Raw genomic sequence first — 16,977 nt, 5'->3', positions numbered from 1 at the left:
CAGCAGGCCTGGTAGGGCCTGTTGATAAACAGCTAACATTTTGTTTCTTTAGAACAGCTGTAAAAACCCCATTGATTGTGCCTTTGGGGAAAAAGCAACCTGCTACCCTTGCACAGGCTGGACTTTGTGACTACGGACCCACACCAAACTGATTCTTAAGTGCCCTCTGACAGTGGTCTGTTTTAAATGCTTTCAGGGAGGCCTATCAGTACATTCTTCATTTCCCACAACACACCCCTCACGCCCCGCCCCCGCCACAGCCGCCCAAAGAGGATCCCCCTCGTTCTCACACACCACCCTACCAACCTCCGGATACAACGCATCATCCTCTGACACTTCCGCCATCTACAATCCGACCCCACCACCCAAGGTATTTTTCCATCCCCACCCTTGTCTGCTTTCCGGAGAGACCACTCTCTCTGTGACTCCCTTGTTCGCGCCACACTGCCCTCCAACCCCAACACACCCGGCACCTTCCCCTGCAACCGCAGGAAATGCTACACTTGCCCCCACACCTCCTCCCTCACCCCTATCCCAGGCCCCTAGATGACTTTCCATATTAAGCAGAGGTTCACCTGCACATCTGCCAATGTGGTATACTGCATCCACTGTACCCGGTGTGGCTGCCTCTACATTGGGGAAACCAAGCGGAGGCTTGGAGACCGCTTTGCAGAACACCTCCGCTCGGTTTGCAATAAACAACTGCACCTCCCAGTCATAAACCATTTCCACTCCCCCTGCCATTCTTTAGATGATATGTCCATCATGGGCCTCCTGCAGTGCCACAATGATGCCACCCGAAGGTTGCAGGAACAGCAACTCATATTCCGCTTGGGAACCCTGCAGCCCAATGGTATCAATGTGGACTTCACCAGCTTCAAAATCTCCCCTTCACCCATCGCATCCCAAAACCAGCCCAGTTCGCCCCCCTCCCCCCCTGCACCACACAACCAGCCCAGCTCTTCCCCTCCACCTACTGCATCCCAAAACCAGTCCAACCTGTCTCTGCTTCCCTAACCTGTTCTTCCTCTCACCCATCCCTTCCTCCCACCCCAAGCTGCACCTCCATCTCCTACCTACTAACCTCATCCCACCTCCTTGACCTGTCCGTCTTCCCTGGACTGACCTATCCCCACCTATACTCTCCTCTCCACCTATCTTCTTTTCTCTCCATCTTCAGTCTGCCTCCCCCTCTCTCCCTATTTATTCCAGAACCCTCACCCCATCCCCCTCTCTGATGGGTCTAGGCCCGAAACATCAGCTTTTGTGCTCCTGAGATGCTGCTGGGCCTGCTGTGTTCATCCAGCCTCACATTTTATTATCTTAGTACATCCTTCAAGCTATTTGGGATGGACAAGAAATTGTGAAGCAATTTGAAGAAAAAGAACAAGATTCTGAATCCTCAGTTGATGAACAGATGATTAAACCACCTCTTAGCATAGTCATTAGCACTTCTCCGCATTCTACAAGGATCTTGGCACTTCTTAGTACTCCGTTCCTAATCAACAGTGACATTGTTGAATAACAAAAACTAGAATCAGTTGTGAAATGTTTTCTCCATATAGTCCGTGCTAAACCAGTTATAAGACATCAATGAATTAATCCAGTACCTGGTTTTCTGAGGGATTCTTTTCATGTAATATTCTCCAAAATCCAATCTTCCTGCAGTATCCAATTACAGCAACAATTCCTAGTACATATCCCAGCTGAACCAAAGGACCAATTAATGTAGGAGCAGATGTAGGCTATTTGGCCATCAAATCTGTTCTGCAATTCAATTAAATCATGGGTGATCTAATAATTCTCATCTCCTTTCATGCCTTTCCCCATAACCCTTGAGTCCCTTACTCATTTTAAAATCTGTTTGTCTCAGTCTTGAATATACTTAACTACCCACTGTACCCCTTGTGATAAAGAATTCCACAGGTTTACTACCATCTGAGAGAAAACTTTACTTCTCATTTCGTCTTAACCCCTTACTCTGAGATTATGCCCTCTGGTTCGAGAGGAGAATCAATGTCTTGTCAAGTCCTGTAAGAATCTTGGGATTAATAAGGTTTCTCATTCTTCTAAACTCCAGTGAGTAGATCCACTCTCATCAATGGACTGGGGTGGACAAAATCAGAAGCCACATAACACCTGAAAGCTTGTGATTTCAATTAAACCTATTGGACTATAACCTGGTGTTGTGTGACTTGTTGATTTCTCCTAATTAGAAAATTCCTTCATACCCAGGATCAAACTATTGATAACTCTCTGGACTGCCTCAAATGCCAGTATATTCCCTGAGATAAGAGGACCTGCACTGCTCATGGTATTCTACGTGTTGTCCAACTCGTGCCTTTCATCATGTTACAACATGGAGGCAGTCAGCCAAATCAAATCAGCTTCCCCATGACTGTCAAAATTGCCAAATTATATAGGAGATGCCTGATAGCCCTCTTGTAGCACAGTGGTGGTGTCCCTACCCCTGGACTGAGAGTCCTGTGTTCAAGTCCCACCTGTTTGAGAGGTGTGTAGTAACATCTTTGAATAGGTTGATTAGAAAAATGCATTACATTTTTTAAAAAAAAGCAGATCCCTGGAAGCCCCCTCCTGGTGCAGTGACAGTGACCCTACATCTGGATTGGGTTCAAGTCCCACCTGCTCCAGAGGTATGTAATAACATCTCTGAACAGGTTGATTTAAGAAAATAGGTTTAAACTTTTTTTTTTAAATTATAAAGTTATTCACTTATGGGGCCCTCCTTTGGTACAGTGGTAGTATTCATACCTCTGAGCCAGGAGGAATGAGTTCAAATCTCACCTGTTCGAGAGTACGTGATAACATGTCTATACATGAAGATTTTAAAAAAAATCTCTGAAGTGGATCATCATTTCCTCTCATTTTATGGCTTGCATTGGTTGTAACAGGTTTTGTAAGTAAATATCCAATTGACTGCGCTGGTGACTTACTTGTAGTAGTTAATAGTTACAGACTGAAGTCACAATGATTTGGTGCTGGGAGAAAACCATTTGGTTGAGTGTGATAGCACTTCTTGATATTTGAAAATGCAAAAGAGTTCTAGTGGTTCAGTGGTAGCATCTCCACCTCTGAGTCAGGATGTCCAGGTTCAAATCTCACCTGCTCTGGAGGTGTGTAATAACATCTCTGAATAAGTTGATAATGAAGATGCCTATCAAGCAGAATTAGGAATGGTCCTGCAGAGCTATTTGTCCAGGGCTGGGACTAGGCTATGTATATTGTATTTTACTGTTCAACCGAGGGTGGCACGCTGGCTCTGTGGTTAGCACTGTTGCCTCTCAATGCCAGGGATCTGGGTTTGATTGTGGGGTTTGCAGGTTCTCCCCATGTCTATGTGGCTTTCTGGTGGGTATGCCAATTTCTACCCAAAGTCCAAAGAAGTGTAGGTTAGTTGGATTGGCCATGGTAAATTGTCCTGTAGTGTCCTGGGTTGTGTGGGCTGCAAACCATATATGATAAAATGTTAAAATAGATCAATGTAATATCAGCAAAAATTGTCACAATTTTAGCAATACCTCCCTAGTTTTATACTCCATTCCCTTTAAAGTAAAGGCTAACGTTACATTTACCTTTCAGATTACTCACTGAATTTACGTAGCTTTTTTTTGTGATATATACACAAGGACTCCCAAATCTGTTTGTTCTGCAGCTTTCTACACTCTTTTTTTCCCATTTGAATAATATTCATCTCCTCACTTCTTCCTGTCAGTGTAAAACTACGCATTTTTTGCCTGCCCACTTTACCTTTGTATATACCTCTGCAGTGTCTTTGTGTCATCCTCATCACTTGTCTTCCCATTTACTTTGTCACCCACAAGCTTGCTGATAATACATTCACTTCCCTTATCCAAATCATTAATATATTTTGTTATAATTATGGCCCCAGCAGTTATCCCTGTTGTACTCTACTATTTACAGATTGCCATCCTAAAAATGCTTCCCTATTTCAATTTTCCACATTTATTGATCAGCTAATCTCTATTCATGCTAATCTACCAGCCCTAATGAGTTTTACTTCTTACGTTGTACCTGTCAAATTCCTTCTGAAGATCTAAATACATTTCACCTAGTGGTTCCCTTTCATCATTCCTGCTTGTAACTTCTTTAAAGAATTCTAATGTATTTGCCAGACAATACTTCCCCTCATATAGCCATGTTGACACCTCTTGATGATATTGTGTATTTCTAAATGCTCTGGTGTTTATTCTATTTCATAGGCTCTAACATTAGCCTAATAGCTGGCCTATAGTTACCTGTTTTTATTAATGTCTTCTTTTTGAATAAGGTTAGATCAATTGTGACTCGGAAAGGCTCAGAATAATCATGAATAGTCAGCATGGTTTGGTTTAAGGAAGGTTATACCTTAAAAACTTAGTTGTAATTTTTAAACTGAAAACAAGGAGAATTGATGAGTGTAGTCACCATCATTGGCAATAACTTACTAATGGGTATGTTTTGATTGCCTCAGAAATTCCGTGTCACTGGTCATAGGGCCTGTGGACCCTTTGTGGGGCTGATGATCCTGATCCAGAGCGGCTTCTCCAACCACACATTTGACAGGGATTTCTGAGAGGTGGAATTTATCCTTGGCCTTGAGATCATTGGCATTCCTTTCTCTGCTTCTTTTCCCATATTGCTGTTGCTACTGTGTGTTCTTGAAGAATTGTGTCCCTTCATATTTTGGAATTTGCTCCAAGTTGGTTTCTTATGAATGAGTTTCTCAAATGCATTGACATCGATCTTGCACTTCTTAAGGGAAGCTCTTAGGAAGTCTTTGAAATGCTTCCTTTGTCCTCCCCTCATTCAAATGCCTTCCTTGAGCTGGGTGCAAAAGATTTCCTTTGATATTGAAACTTAGGCATCCTAAGCTCGTGGCCAACCCTGCAGAATTGGTTTTGGATGATCATGGTTTCTATGCTGTTAACTGCTTCAAGGATTCTGATAGAATGCCTGTCTTCCCAGGTGAAGCAGAGAATCCATCTCAAATAGCATTGATAGTACTCCTCAGGGGTCTTGACATCTATATGTAATCCCAAGTTTCAGAGCCACAAAGAAGCATCAGAAGGATAACTGCCCTATACACAAGGATCTTAGTATCAGCACGGATTCACAGTTGTCAAAGATTCTCTTCCTTAGTGATCTGAAGGCAGTACTTGCAGATTGTATCCGATGTTGAATTTCCACTTCAATGTCAGTCTCAGATGAGAGGTAGCTTCCCAAGTAGGAGAAATGTTCTATGTTTGGGAGAATTTCTCCACGACGTTAATGGAGAGATGGACCGGAAAATGACATGGGCTGGATTGGTGAAGGATTTGAGCCTTCTTGAAGTTTATAAATCCTATCTCTTATAATCCTCTCCAACACTTTACTCACAACTGAAGTAAGGCTATAAAAGATATGCAGTTGGATAGGCTGTGACCATTTTGTCGGTATGCTTTTGTGAAGGCATTAATTGAGGCTTGAAGATGCACTTTTGAGAAAGCAGAGATACATTGTCATCACATAATAAAGTTCCATAAGCGAGGTTTCTTCTTGGATTTCAACTGGCTGAGGTTGAAAAGTTTCCTGTCTGTGCTGTAGACAATTTCCACACCACTGGGAAGCATGTTCCTGACAAGATAAAGCATGGTGGTGATGAAGATCGGGGGGGGGGGGGGGGGGGGGGGGGAGTTGGGAGTGTTGGGGGTGGCTACGATGATACATTCCAGCTTGATCCTTGTCTTGACTTCCAAGGATTCTGTTATATTACTATTAGTGAAGACCATCACAAACAACTTATCATGGAAGAGACATGGTTGTAGATGAATTTCACTGGACAGCTGGCCTTTTACAGGATGTTCCACAGCACTTCATGATTGACCATGTTAAAATCGTTGGCCAAATCAATGAAGGCCTTGGTATTTCTTGGAGTTGCCAAGCAGTGAAAAACATGTCAGTAGTTCCATGGCTTGGTTTGAAGCCACACTGGCTTACAGGAAGGCTTTCCTCCGAGTCTAGGAGAAGACACCTAATGAAGATCTGGGCAATGATCTCTCCAGTGATCAAGAGTAGGAAGATTGCTCGGTAGTTCCCACAGTCCACTTTGTCTCCTGTCATGAAGAAAATGGTGATAGATGTATCCTTGAGATTGGCAGGGATTGTTTCATTGTCCCAGATTTTGAGGAAATGATGGCACTTGAAAATTTCTGCTGGAATCCTGTCTTCTGCTGTGGCTTTCCATTCTTCATGCCATTAATAGAGGCTTCAACTTCTGCCACACTGGATAGGAGTCCAGGATCATGTTTAATGGGAACTGGGTGATTGCCTCTAACGTATCTTTGTTGACAATTGTATTACGATTTAGGAGTTGTTTGAAGTTTTTTCTCCATTGAAGATTGATGTTTTCTGTCTCTCAAAATAGTCCATCTTTACCCTGCACCAGTTGAGGCCATGGGTGTTGGACCTGTATACAGCGTTTGTGGCATTCAAGAAATCCTGGGTGTCCTGCTTGTCAGCAAGGAGTGGCAGCTCCTTTGCTTTCTCAGTTCATCGTTGGTTTTTGATTTCCCTAGTTCATCTTTGTAACTGCACCTTTGCTATATTTTCAAGTTCTCCTCTTTGCTTTACTGGTGATGTTGTTTTCCCAGGCACGGAGAGCTTTACCCATCTTTGCCATGAGGTCGTGTGTGAAGTAGTCATTTACGTTGAACCACACTTGATGTTTTTTGGTCTTGTACCCAATGGTATCTTCGCAGCATGAGATGATGGCCATCTTCAGCTCTTCCTAGATTTCCTCCATTCCACTAAAATGAACCGTTCGGAGATTTTGGTGAAGATTTTGTTGATAGTTCACTGGCCTGCTTGCTCTTGAAGCTGCTGAATGTGGAGCATTTCTTTTGAGCTGTTTATTCACCTTCAACTGCTTCTGGCAATATTTGATGGACATTGAGCGGATGAGCAGGTGGTCTGCCCAGCAGTTGTCTGCACTGGTCATTGCTTTGGCAATGAAGACATCCTTTTGGTCTCAGGATCCAATGAGGATATTGTTGATTATGCACCAATTCTTTGCTTATGGATACCTCCGAGAAGTCTTCAGCTTGTCTTTTTTATAGAACATTCCGTTGGTGATGACCAAGTGGTGTTCCACACATTTTGGTAAGCAGGATAGTCCAACCAACGTTGCAATTCCCAATTCCTTCTTTTCCTATAGTTTCTTTCCAGAGTTGGGCATACTTTCCAACCCTGGCATTGAAGTCTGCAATGAGCATAATTTTATATTCCTTGGGGATGTTGGTGGTGTAGAAACTTTCTTTAGATTCATCTGAGTCATCAAGGGTTGGAGCATAGACACTCGCCACCAATGTCTGCTGCTTTTTGGCATATTTTAGATGGAGATTCATGGGGTAATTGTTAATGCCAACAGGGAGCTCTGAGTATAATTTGATGAGTTTGTTCCTAATAGTGAATCCAATTCCATGTGTCCCAGGCTGTTCCTTTGGGTTTTCCTCTCCAGAAGATGTAACCACTGCATTCTTCCCTCAGCTGCCCTCCCCCTGCTGCTTGAGTTTCCTGTACGGCAATGATATCAATGTTGAAGTGCCTGGGTTCATGGGCAACAAGTTCTTCATTCTAGACAATTGATTTTCTCAGTATCCATGAGATTTCATACATTCCAGGCTCCAAGATTGGATTTCACTTTGGTTTTCAGATTGCAAGTCGATGAGCTGGCTGGATCCCATTTCCAGCCAGGTTGGTGACGGAGCAGGCTTTTTTTACGCCACTATTCTAGCTCCTTCCCCATGGAAGGGGGAACGGGAGCGGGGGGAACAGAGCGAAGGACAGCTTCCTGTGTAAAAAGCTATAAGATTGTCTCCTATTCCTATCCCAAATCAAATTCCACGATCTACATGCTGGCCTGAAGCTAGAGACTTGCAGATTTCTTAAACATGTCTCCATCACCTTTTGTAGATCACCACAGTGTGTGTTGTGTGTGACGGTGGTTCAGCTCCTCCAGGTGGACGTCTTGTTTGGGACATCATTTAACATGGGAATGCTGTTGCGCATCAGCAGAGACACATTCCTTGACTGAAGATAGATCCTGTTCTGGTGACAAAGAAGCCTTGACAGCTGGGGATTTCTCAGCTGCTGCAGCTTTCACCTCCTATCGCTGCTATTGATGTCGCACAAGGATCTTCTGCCTGGATCACTATTAACTGGAAACCTGTTGCTGACCTAGGACAGAAATGTGAGCATGAGAGCAGGATGATGGAGTGTTGATAAGTCAAGCAAGTGGAAAATATGTGTCCTGCTTATGGAGATGGCTTGAAGGTGGTAACCCAGTCTGATGTTGGTTTTCCAAACATAACAGGGACTGCATTGCAGTAAACTGGATTCATAACAAGTGCATTTAAACTGCTGCCTTACCCAGAAGGACTGTTTTGGGCCTTGGATGATGAAGAGGGAAGGAGGTAAAGGGACGAGTATTTCACCTTCTCTGATTGCCTGGAAAGGTGCTGTGGGGTTGAAGGAAGAAAAGAGATGATGGACGAATGGACTAAGGTGTTTCAGAGGGAATGTGTTTTCCAGAATGCTGGGTGGGGAAGTTAAGTTTGGTGGTGGCATCATTTTTGGAGTTGGTGCAGTTGGTAGAGGATGAGCCTTTTGATGTAGAAGCTTGCGAGAAATGGTTACATATAGCTGAGGGCCCTGTCAAGGGCAGTGGGTAATTCTGGGAAAATAAGATGTGTCTGAAACACCATTGTGGAAATTAGCATTATCAGAACAGATGTGACAGAAATAAAGAAACTCGGAGAAAGAAGTAGAATCCTTTCAGGAAGCAGTCTTTGAAGAATAGTAGACAAGAAGAAAAATATTTTATTGCAATCCACCTTTATAACAGTACAGTAGTATTTCATACTAATACAAGTTCCTATGGATTATATCTTTATGTTTATGGTTATGGATAAATTGAGGTGTAGGGGTAATATTGTAAAATGTGTTGCAAGGGAGACAGTAGAAACTATATTCTGCAATTTATGGGCCATTCATTTAGACTGTCAATACTGATTGAATATTTATTGATCACTTTCACTGTCCCATATGCTCTGTTCATAATTGGCCTTTTTTGGGATTGATGACATTCCAAAATTATATTATTGTATTGTAGATTCAGAAACCAAGTGACTCCGTATGAATGACCTTAAGATTCCGATAACTGAACGTGGCAGGTTTGCATTATGTAAGGGAAGTATTGTTGAATAACTAGATAGCCGAAGCGAGGGCGTAGAGGGATAAATCTGTTGTTCTCAATTTTGATATTTTCCCATATAACTATATAGTAGCCCTTCTGCACAATGATCTAGTAAGGAGTGTGCAGTTAGCTGAAAAACAATTGGAAAGTTAGTGAAGCCTTATTAATAAGTTATGTGATGTTTAGACAGTGAAATTCTAGAGATCTCCTGTATTCGTTTGGAAAATCCATAATACCTGTACCCAGTCTTACAAATCTGCACCCCTACTCTCTATATTTGAGTAAATGGGGGGGTGGGGTTAATTATTTACACAGCAAAAATAAATTCTGCAGTTTATATTTTTTTTCTCTAATTTGGCTCAGAGTTTAAAGGTAGCAATTTATTTGTAAACCAGACATCTAATGATCCAAAGAAATTCAATTACGTTCATGTAAGCTATAAGTGTATGGTCATGATTCTTAACACATTAAATTTTTGATCTTGTTATCCATGCAGTTTTGTAGGCATTCTAAACAGGACGAAATGTTCCTTTTTCAAGCAGGGATTGAATCATTACTTTGCCTATTCCCAATGATACAACTTTGCCAACACCTGGGAGCACCCTTGTTTGGGAAAAAAACAGAACCTGAAAAGAAGTGCAGTGAAATCTACCCATAAAAGAAATTACTATTATTATTTCACTGAGATTGCAGAGACAAATTTACAGCTGGGTCATAATTTATACTCCTTTTACTACTATTCAATGCATAATGTATGAATTAATTAATAAATTCTGACCAATTTCCATTCAATAGATAGAACTATTTTGTAATTTTAATGAGCTGTTTTACCTATTTGAAGGAGTAGAAAGAAGAATTGCCACTGTTTGTATTGGCGTGATCCTTGTGCTCCCAGTGACCAATGAGAATCTGGTTTCTATCTTACCTCTGCTTTCTTAGAATTGTCATATGGACTGAGTTTTAGCTGTGGCTTTTACAGTTAGAATTTCCTAATATTGCAATGGCTTTCTTGAAGTTCCAATAATAATGGTCACCATTATGCCTTATTTTGTAGCAGACATAGTGAGTTTCCCATGATGAACTCCTGTTCACACTGAAAGAGAATATATCCCATAGCCCAAATGTATTTTTCAACTTTGAGTTAAATTCAATTAAAGTCAAAATAATTTATGCAGAAGCGAAATAAAAATAGAGCTAGTAACTCTGACTTGGACAATACTTAAATCTGTCCAAAATAAAATGACATAGAATCCAAAATTATAGCAGAATGTTGTTAACAAAGTCTTTGCAATGACAGTCCATTCTATAGAATCTTTCACGTTATTACCAGATAGGAATATGAAGGCTGGTCTGGTATACATGTGATTGACTCTTTACTATCCTCTAGGAAATTTGGAAAGAACTATAAAGGTTTACCTAGCCAATGATGCCCATATCCCATGGTCAAATTTAAAAAAGAAGGATAACTGTTGATATAGCAAAAACCTACACCAAGTATGTAATTCTTCTGGTCAGCAGGGTGAAAAAACAGACACAAGATCAAATTAGTACTTTCCCTTTGGCTAAGAAATCATATTATCAGTCTATATTATCATTCACATAGTTAAGATATGATTTCCTGGTGTTTTCCTGATCTCCAAGTTATGCATAGTCTATTTGGCTCTGATTGTGAAACTTTAAGCTCTCATGCTTGAATAACTGATATTCCGGTTCATGGGTAATATTCATGGTTGTCTGTTGTCCCTACAAAGACAAAGGAACTCTTGAGAATACATCTAACTCAAACCTCATTTTAAAGTCTTTAAAAGAAATAAGATATAATGCAGTGCTGGAGCCATCCATTGTTGTTAAAAGCTGCATTGTTATTCCCGTAGATTCATAATGAGAAGAATTAACAAATTATTTATTACAAAATTCAGAATTACAGCTGACTTAATTCTGTAATTTTTCACAGTCATACCATCTTGAAGCAGAAGAAATCAAAGAAAAATTATCCAGTCTGACAAAGGTCAAGGACAAGTTAACCCTTGAACTGTCTGTTATGAACAAACGATTGTCTCAGACACAGAAAGAACATGTTGCTTTGCTAGCAGCTTGTGCTCTAATGGCTGGCGCATTGTGCCCGTTATACTGTCGATCTCGTGAACTCTCTGTGCAGAAGAACATCCTTCAAGGGCAAGTACATACCTGTGAATATTTCAAAAATGAAATCAGGACTGTTGTCCAGGTTCTTTCTCTGGAAAGTAATCCAAGCAAGTTGAAGAAAAAAAAGCCTCAAAAAGGATTGATACAAGTTTTCAGAAAAAGTGTTGTAGCAATCTTGGCGGCCAACAGACTTCAAGCCTTGGGTCTTGGATATAAGCCTCTATTTACTTGGACTGAAGGCTTTAATAATAAACCAAGACTTGCAATTTGCACCGGCAAAGGCAAGTCCTACGTCAGTCACTCAAGTAAGTACTGACCTGGCTGTAAGTTTGAAATTGCAATTTATTACTATTTTAGCCACAGATCTTCAACTACTAACTCCTTATTTGATCTTTATAGGTTCTGCTCCAAAATCAGACGTATTCAAAATAAGTGATCATAAATGTTTTGAAATCTGCTCTTTATGAATAAACAAAATCAGTGTGTAACATCAGCTCTGTGAGAAACTGTGAATGGCAGTTTCCATTCTCCTGTTGGGAATTCCAATCCTTAATTAAGATCTTTAATCATTTAATCTATTGTTGATGCAGTAGATTTTGGATACTGACACTGGCTGATATTTTTGTTGATCCAGTAAGCATTATCTGCGGACAGCCAGAAATTTCTCTGTCAGATATTAGTGTCAACTGCTCCCAATTGATGCCACCTATTCTCAAGTCTGACCTTAGTGTGTTATGGTGTCATTAGAATTTATCTTCTTTCAATATCAGCTGTTGGACATTTCAATCGGCACATTCTTGAAAGATGATATGTAAGAAGCAAGTGCAGGTTTTGTTTTAAAACGTATTATCCTCAGATTTCAATTACCACTTCTCCCCTCCTATTCTGAAGGCTAGATATGTGGTGGTACAGTTCATGGATGCCACTATCTTAAAATTTCCTTTTTTTGGTCATTTTTTTTCCCATTGTGCCAAGCCAGGCTATACGAATTAGCCATCCATATGATTTCAGAACATATTGCAACTGAGGATGCTTCAAATCTGGCTTATCTCTCATCTTTCCAAGAAGGGTCATTAGGAAATAATTGAAGTAGAAATGTGGCTAACTTTTTTCCCCATTGCCTGTTGATGGTTGTATCACTAGCTCAAACCTAACTAACATTAAAAACAAAACTGCACACAATACTACAGGTGTCTTCTCACCACAGCCCTGAACCATTGCAGTGAGAAATCTCTGCCTCTGCACTTGAATCATTTTAATAGGAGGGCCAGCATCCAATTTGTCATCTTCACTGCCTGCTGCACCTGCATGCTTACTTTCAGTGACTAGGTCTAGTTGGTAATCTTTCCTAATCTGCCACCATTTAGTTAATTATCTGCCTTCCTATTTACCTACATTATATTTCATCTGCCATGCCTTTGCCTACTCGTTCAAATTTTCAAAATCTCTGCACCTTCCTCACAGCTCATCCTCCTATCCATCTTATTGTCATCTGCACACTTGGAGATATGTTGTTTAATTTCCCTCATCTAAATCATTAATACATATTGTGAATTGCTGGTGTCCAAACAGTGATCCCTGCTGTACTCCGCGAGTCACTGCCTGCCACTCCAAAAATGATCCATATATTCTTATTCTGTTTCTTGTCGATTGTTTTAAGAACAGAAAACTTTAAGTAGAACTTTAATACAGGTGTTCAAAGTTGGTAAACAATTAGAAAAATTGATTTAAGGTAACAAATTGCAGTGGTAACCTGGGGGAAACAGCTTGTTGCCATTTTGAATTCACTACCTGAAACATTAATGCATGAAAGCTTGACAAGTTATTGAGAATTGGCTGGGAGGAAAATTTCTAGGGAAGAGAAGAGAATAGGGGAGCGAAATTAATCCATTTTCTTTCAAAGAGCTGACATGATGGACCAAGTGGTTGCCTCCTGTATATTTCCAGCATTTGCAGTTAAAGAATTACTAAATTCCTATAGAATGTTGGTGATAATAAGAAAAATTCAATAAGCATTCTTTTGGACAGATGGTTTTGAAGCACAACTGTTTCTTGGGTATGTTTTGTACTCTTGGCTATAAAGAAATTTCGCTTTGAGGAAAAGCTCTAGTTTTAACCATCCATACAGGTTTAACTTAACAAGGTACTTAATGATGATACCCTCGGGTCCAGATGAAGCCCAGATGTTGGATACCAATTGCCAGTTCAATTGGCCTTGGTGATATTTGCCATGCAAGCAAGTTTTACTTGTGACAATGGGATGAGCTTGTCTAAATACTTCATTAGTTTACACCACTTCTTTTGAATTATCTAGATTCTTTGAATGTGCTGAAGGGAATATTGTTTAATCTTAGTTTGGAATGTTCCATAAGCACGTGTCTTTTTTCAGTAGATGGTTTCTTGTTCTTGCAAAAAGTGAGTCTGTCCCAGGATAGTTGCTTTCCAGCACAGTCCTATAAATTTAGTCACTGCACACTCATTTCTCAATCATAGCAGAATGCCCAGGCATTTGATATGGTGATTGGGATGCCTTCTTACTTACATACTGGAATTGTTGCTTCACAGGCTTCCAAATTGCACTGGAACTTGTTATATTGCTAAATAAAAGATTAAAATTCAGGTCTGCTGCTATTGGCCATCTGGTGATATTGGACTGCTCGATCAAATTGCCCAGCAACCCTTGGCGCTGATGGGCAGGAAGGATTCTTCAGTCTATCCATTACATACAGACTTGTTGCTAGTTTGTCATTTGAGATTTGCTGCCAACTTCTGGTAATTATCTGCTCTTTTTTTCTAATCTGGAGGACCGATTTGCAATTGCAGAGAAGGGTTTTCTAATATTTACTGTAGTTATGGGTAATTTAATTAGCTGGTTTTGTGGCTAGAATGGGAAGAGCAGCAAGAAACCGAGGAAAGAGTAGGAAAAGTTTTAAGAGGGAGGAGGAAAGCACCGGGAACAGTTCTCTGACATGAACTACTGGAAGAACAATACCTCAGGTGCTTCCACTTCAAGGAAATCATCATTATTTAGCCTGCCGTAGTCACATTAGCCACAGAGTAGTGTATGGGCAGTATGGTTGATGGCCGTGAAGGTCACTTTCTTTTGTGTTATAGGCCCTTTCTTGGATGAGGGAAATGTCCTTAGTAACATCTTCACGGTCCATTGTACCAGATGTAGCAGGTGTAACTTCACATATCAAAAGGAATATCCTACGTATGTTTTTCCAAGGATAGAGCAAAACAAGATGAGAGGGGACTTGGTTTTATATTCTTGGCAGTCTTCCTTGACTTCCATGATGCTGTAGACAGCATTCCAGTTTCTTGAGTCTGACATTTCTCTCAATAAAAATTGATTCCATTCTCTCAAATTCCAGCTGGCTTGTGGTCACAACAAGCAGATCATGCAGATCTGTGCCTGATTTTTTTTTGGCAGCAATCATCATCCCACACTAAATTTTGCTTGTATGATTATTTAATTTGGTTTTGGACAGTATGGGCACAATTCGATGCACAGACCACAGGTCTGAGTAACCACAACTTCTGTATCCAAGAGGATAAATAATGGAAACCCAAAATAATTATAAACCATAATCCCAGTTTCAGAAAGGCAGTGTGAAAAGTGAATTTTCTTCAAGCTGTCCTGTTATCTCAGTTTAGTTCCATAAAATAGATCATTGTGTATTGCAAATTCCTTCTAGGTTAGAAACTTTTTGCAATAGCTCAGGACCTGGAAATTGGTTGTTTTTATCTTTATCTTGGCCGGAATTACTAAGTCATCTTTTTGTTTAATTTTATAGTGATGTTTCTGTGAATTTTAGCTTTTGATTCTGAAAACTGTTTTGTGAACTGTTAGCACAAGGCAAGTTATCACGTGGTGAAGACATAGGCAATATTTAGTAATATATCCAAGAAGCAGAAACTGCTCTATTACTTCAGTGTATAAAAACACTTTAAGGCAGAACATATTCCATATTGAAATTAAACATTTCCTTCTACTAGAATTCTCACAAAAATGGTTAATAAAATTTCATAGAATGCTTCAGTATAGGTTTTACTTTTTTCTCAATACACTATTCTATGCATTTACCTAATACTATATGTACTGTTATGTTACTTTTGTTACTCTTTTTTTTGTTAGGACAGGAAAGTGAGCAGAAGCATTTTATCAAGGCTGTTGAATGGTTTTCCAGTTCTGAGCTTTTGGCTGCAGTTGTTGATTCTATGGCTGAGTTACAGAATGTTATCACTAAATCAAGTAAGTCATCCTACAGTTCAGTCTGGAAAAAATAACCTGTAATCAGTCTGTTTTAATATTACAACTGTACATACATGTTCAACCTAATTAAAAACTTTGGCCAAATGTACACAGTGATCATAAAAGGAAAATGTCATTTTAACTTTACTTTTAACACTATTGAGAACCTATGGTTACAAATGGATTTGTAGATGACATATTGTTTACTAAAATTTTCAATAATGTACAGCAAACAATTCTCCAAGGACTTTTTTCATTTATTGCACTGTATTATTAACTGATTGCAATGTCCAAGATGTACTCTGTGATTGTTTGCTTGTTGAGATCATTATGTGAATATACTCCAGTTAACTGCTGCTCAGTCGTTGTGTTGTATGATCTCATGTTCTCTGGCTTGCAGTTTCTTTCACTGTATAAAGTTCAAATCCTTAATGCGAGGTAAAGCGATATTTTTAAGTTGTCATGCATGACCTCAGCATAAAGCTGTTTTTGTGCTTTAGTTACATGTTTCATCTTTCTCCCTGTAGCACTGAATGCAGCCAAATGTTACCAACTGCATTCTATGTAACTGATGAACTGAGATTGTTTAATTTTCATCTCACACTGATTAACAGGGATCCAAGCAATTGGTTGATTCTGCTTTAAATCATTCATGTCAAATTTGGAAAACATGTATTTTCCAGAATTGTACATAATCTGAGTTTTCTGTCTTGCAAATGTCTTACCGAGTTCCAAATATAATGTAAGCCAATTAAAAAGACCTGACTCAAAGGTTCAGTGGAATACAACAATCTCAATCCCCTGCTTTGAGAAATTTTGAAACCACTTTTATGATGAATATAAAACTGTTTTGTGTACAGCTGTCAAGACCCGTTTCATAACCTAAGCTCCTGCCAACTGGTGAACTTACAGCTAAATATAGTGCTGGCTGCACCTCTACACAGAATAAATATTTAGAGTATTAAACTTACCTCGGGCGGGGGGGGGGAAATATTGGAGGTTAGAGCATAACAAACTTGTGATCTGCTGAGAAGAGGTTCTACAAAATATTGTGGATCAAATAAAATCTAGAAGTTTATAATACAAGTTGAGAATGCACACCAAAATAACAAAATGAAAGTTGCCAGAAAGTGTACATTTGAAGAAACTGGAGTGACAATTGAGGCAATTAATGCCAAACACAAACAAATAGATAATTTTGGCCATTTAGGACAAGAGAAACAAAAATGGTAGATCTATGCCAAAGCCACGAGGATTGAGATAGGTAGAAGTAATTTCTTGAAGGTTAAGGATGTGTTAATAGCAATAAATTCTAGCTTCTAAC

General features: G+C 39.8%; 1 protein-coding gene across 4 annotated transcripts in view; it reads left to right on the top strand.

The window, feature by feature from the left end:
* LOC125451272 (coiled-coil domain-containing protein 171-like) overlaps positions 1-16,977 on the top strand; it is a 205,575-nt gene that overhangs the window by 84,327 nt on the left and 104,271 nt on the right. For all 4 annotated transcript variants that reach the window (XM_048528223.2, XM_048528221.2, XM_048528222.2 and 1 more), the window contains 2 exons: positions 11,208-11,703; positions 15,537-15,653. In XM_048528223.2, the coding sequence (XP_048384180.2) occupies positions 11,208-11,703; positions 15,537-15,653 (613 nt within the window). The remainder of the gene's footprint in view (positions 1-11,207; positions 11,704-15,536; positions 15,654-16,977) is intronic.

Source organism: Stegostoma tigrinum, chromosome 3 (genome assembly GCF_030684315.1).
Source record: "Stegostoma tigrinum isolate sSteTig4 chromosome 3, sSteTig4.hap1, whole genome shotgun sequence".
NCBI classification, from domain to species: domain Eukaryota; kingdom Metazoa; phylum Chordata; class Chondrichthyes; order Orectolobiformes; family Stegostomatidae; genus Stegostoma; species Stegostoma tigrinum.
The sequence above is the reverse complement of the archived record's forward strand: the minus strand, read 5'-3'. Positions and strand labels throughout refer to the sequence as shown.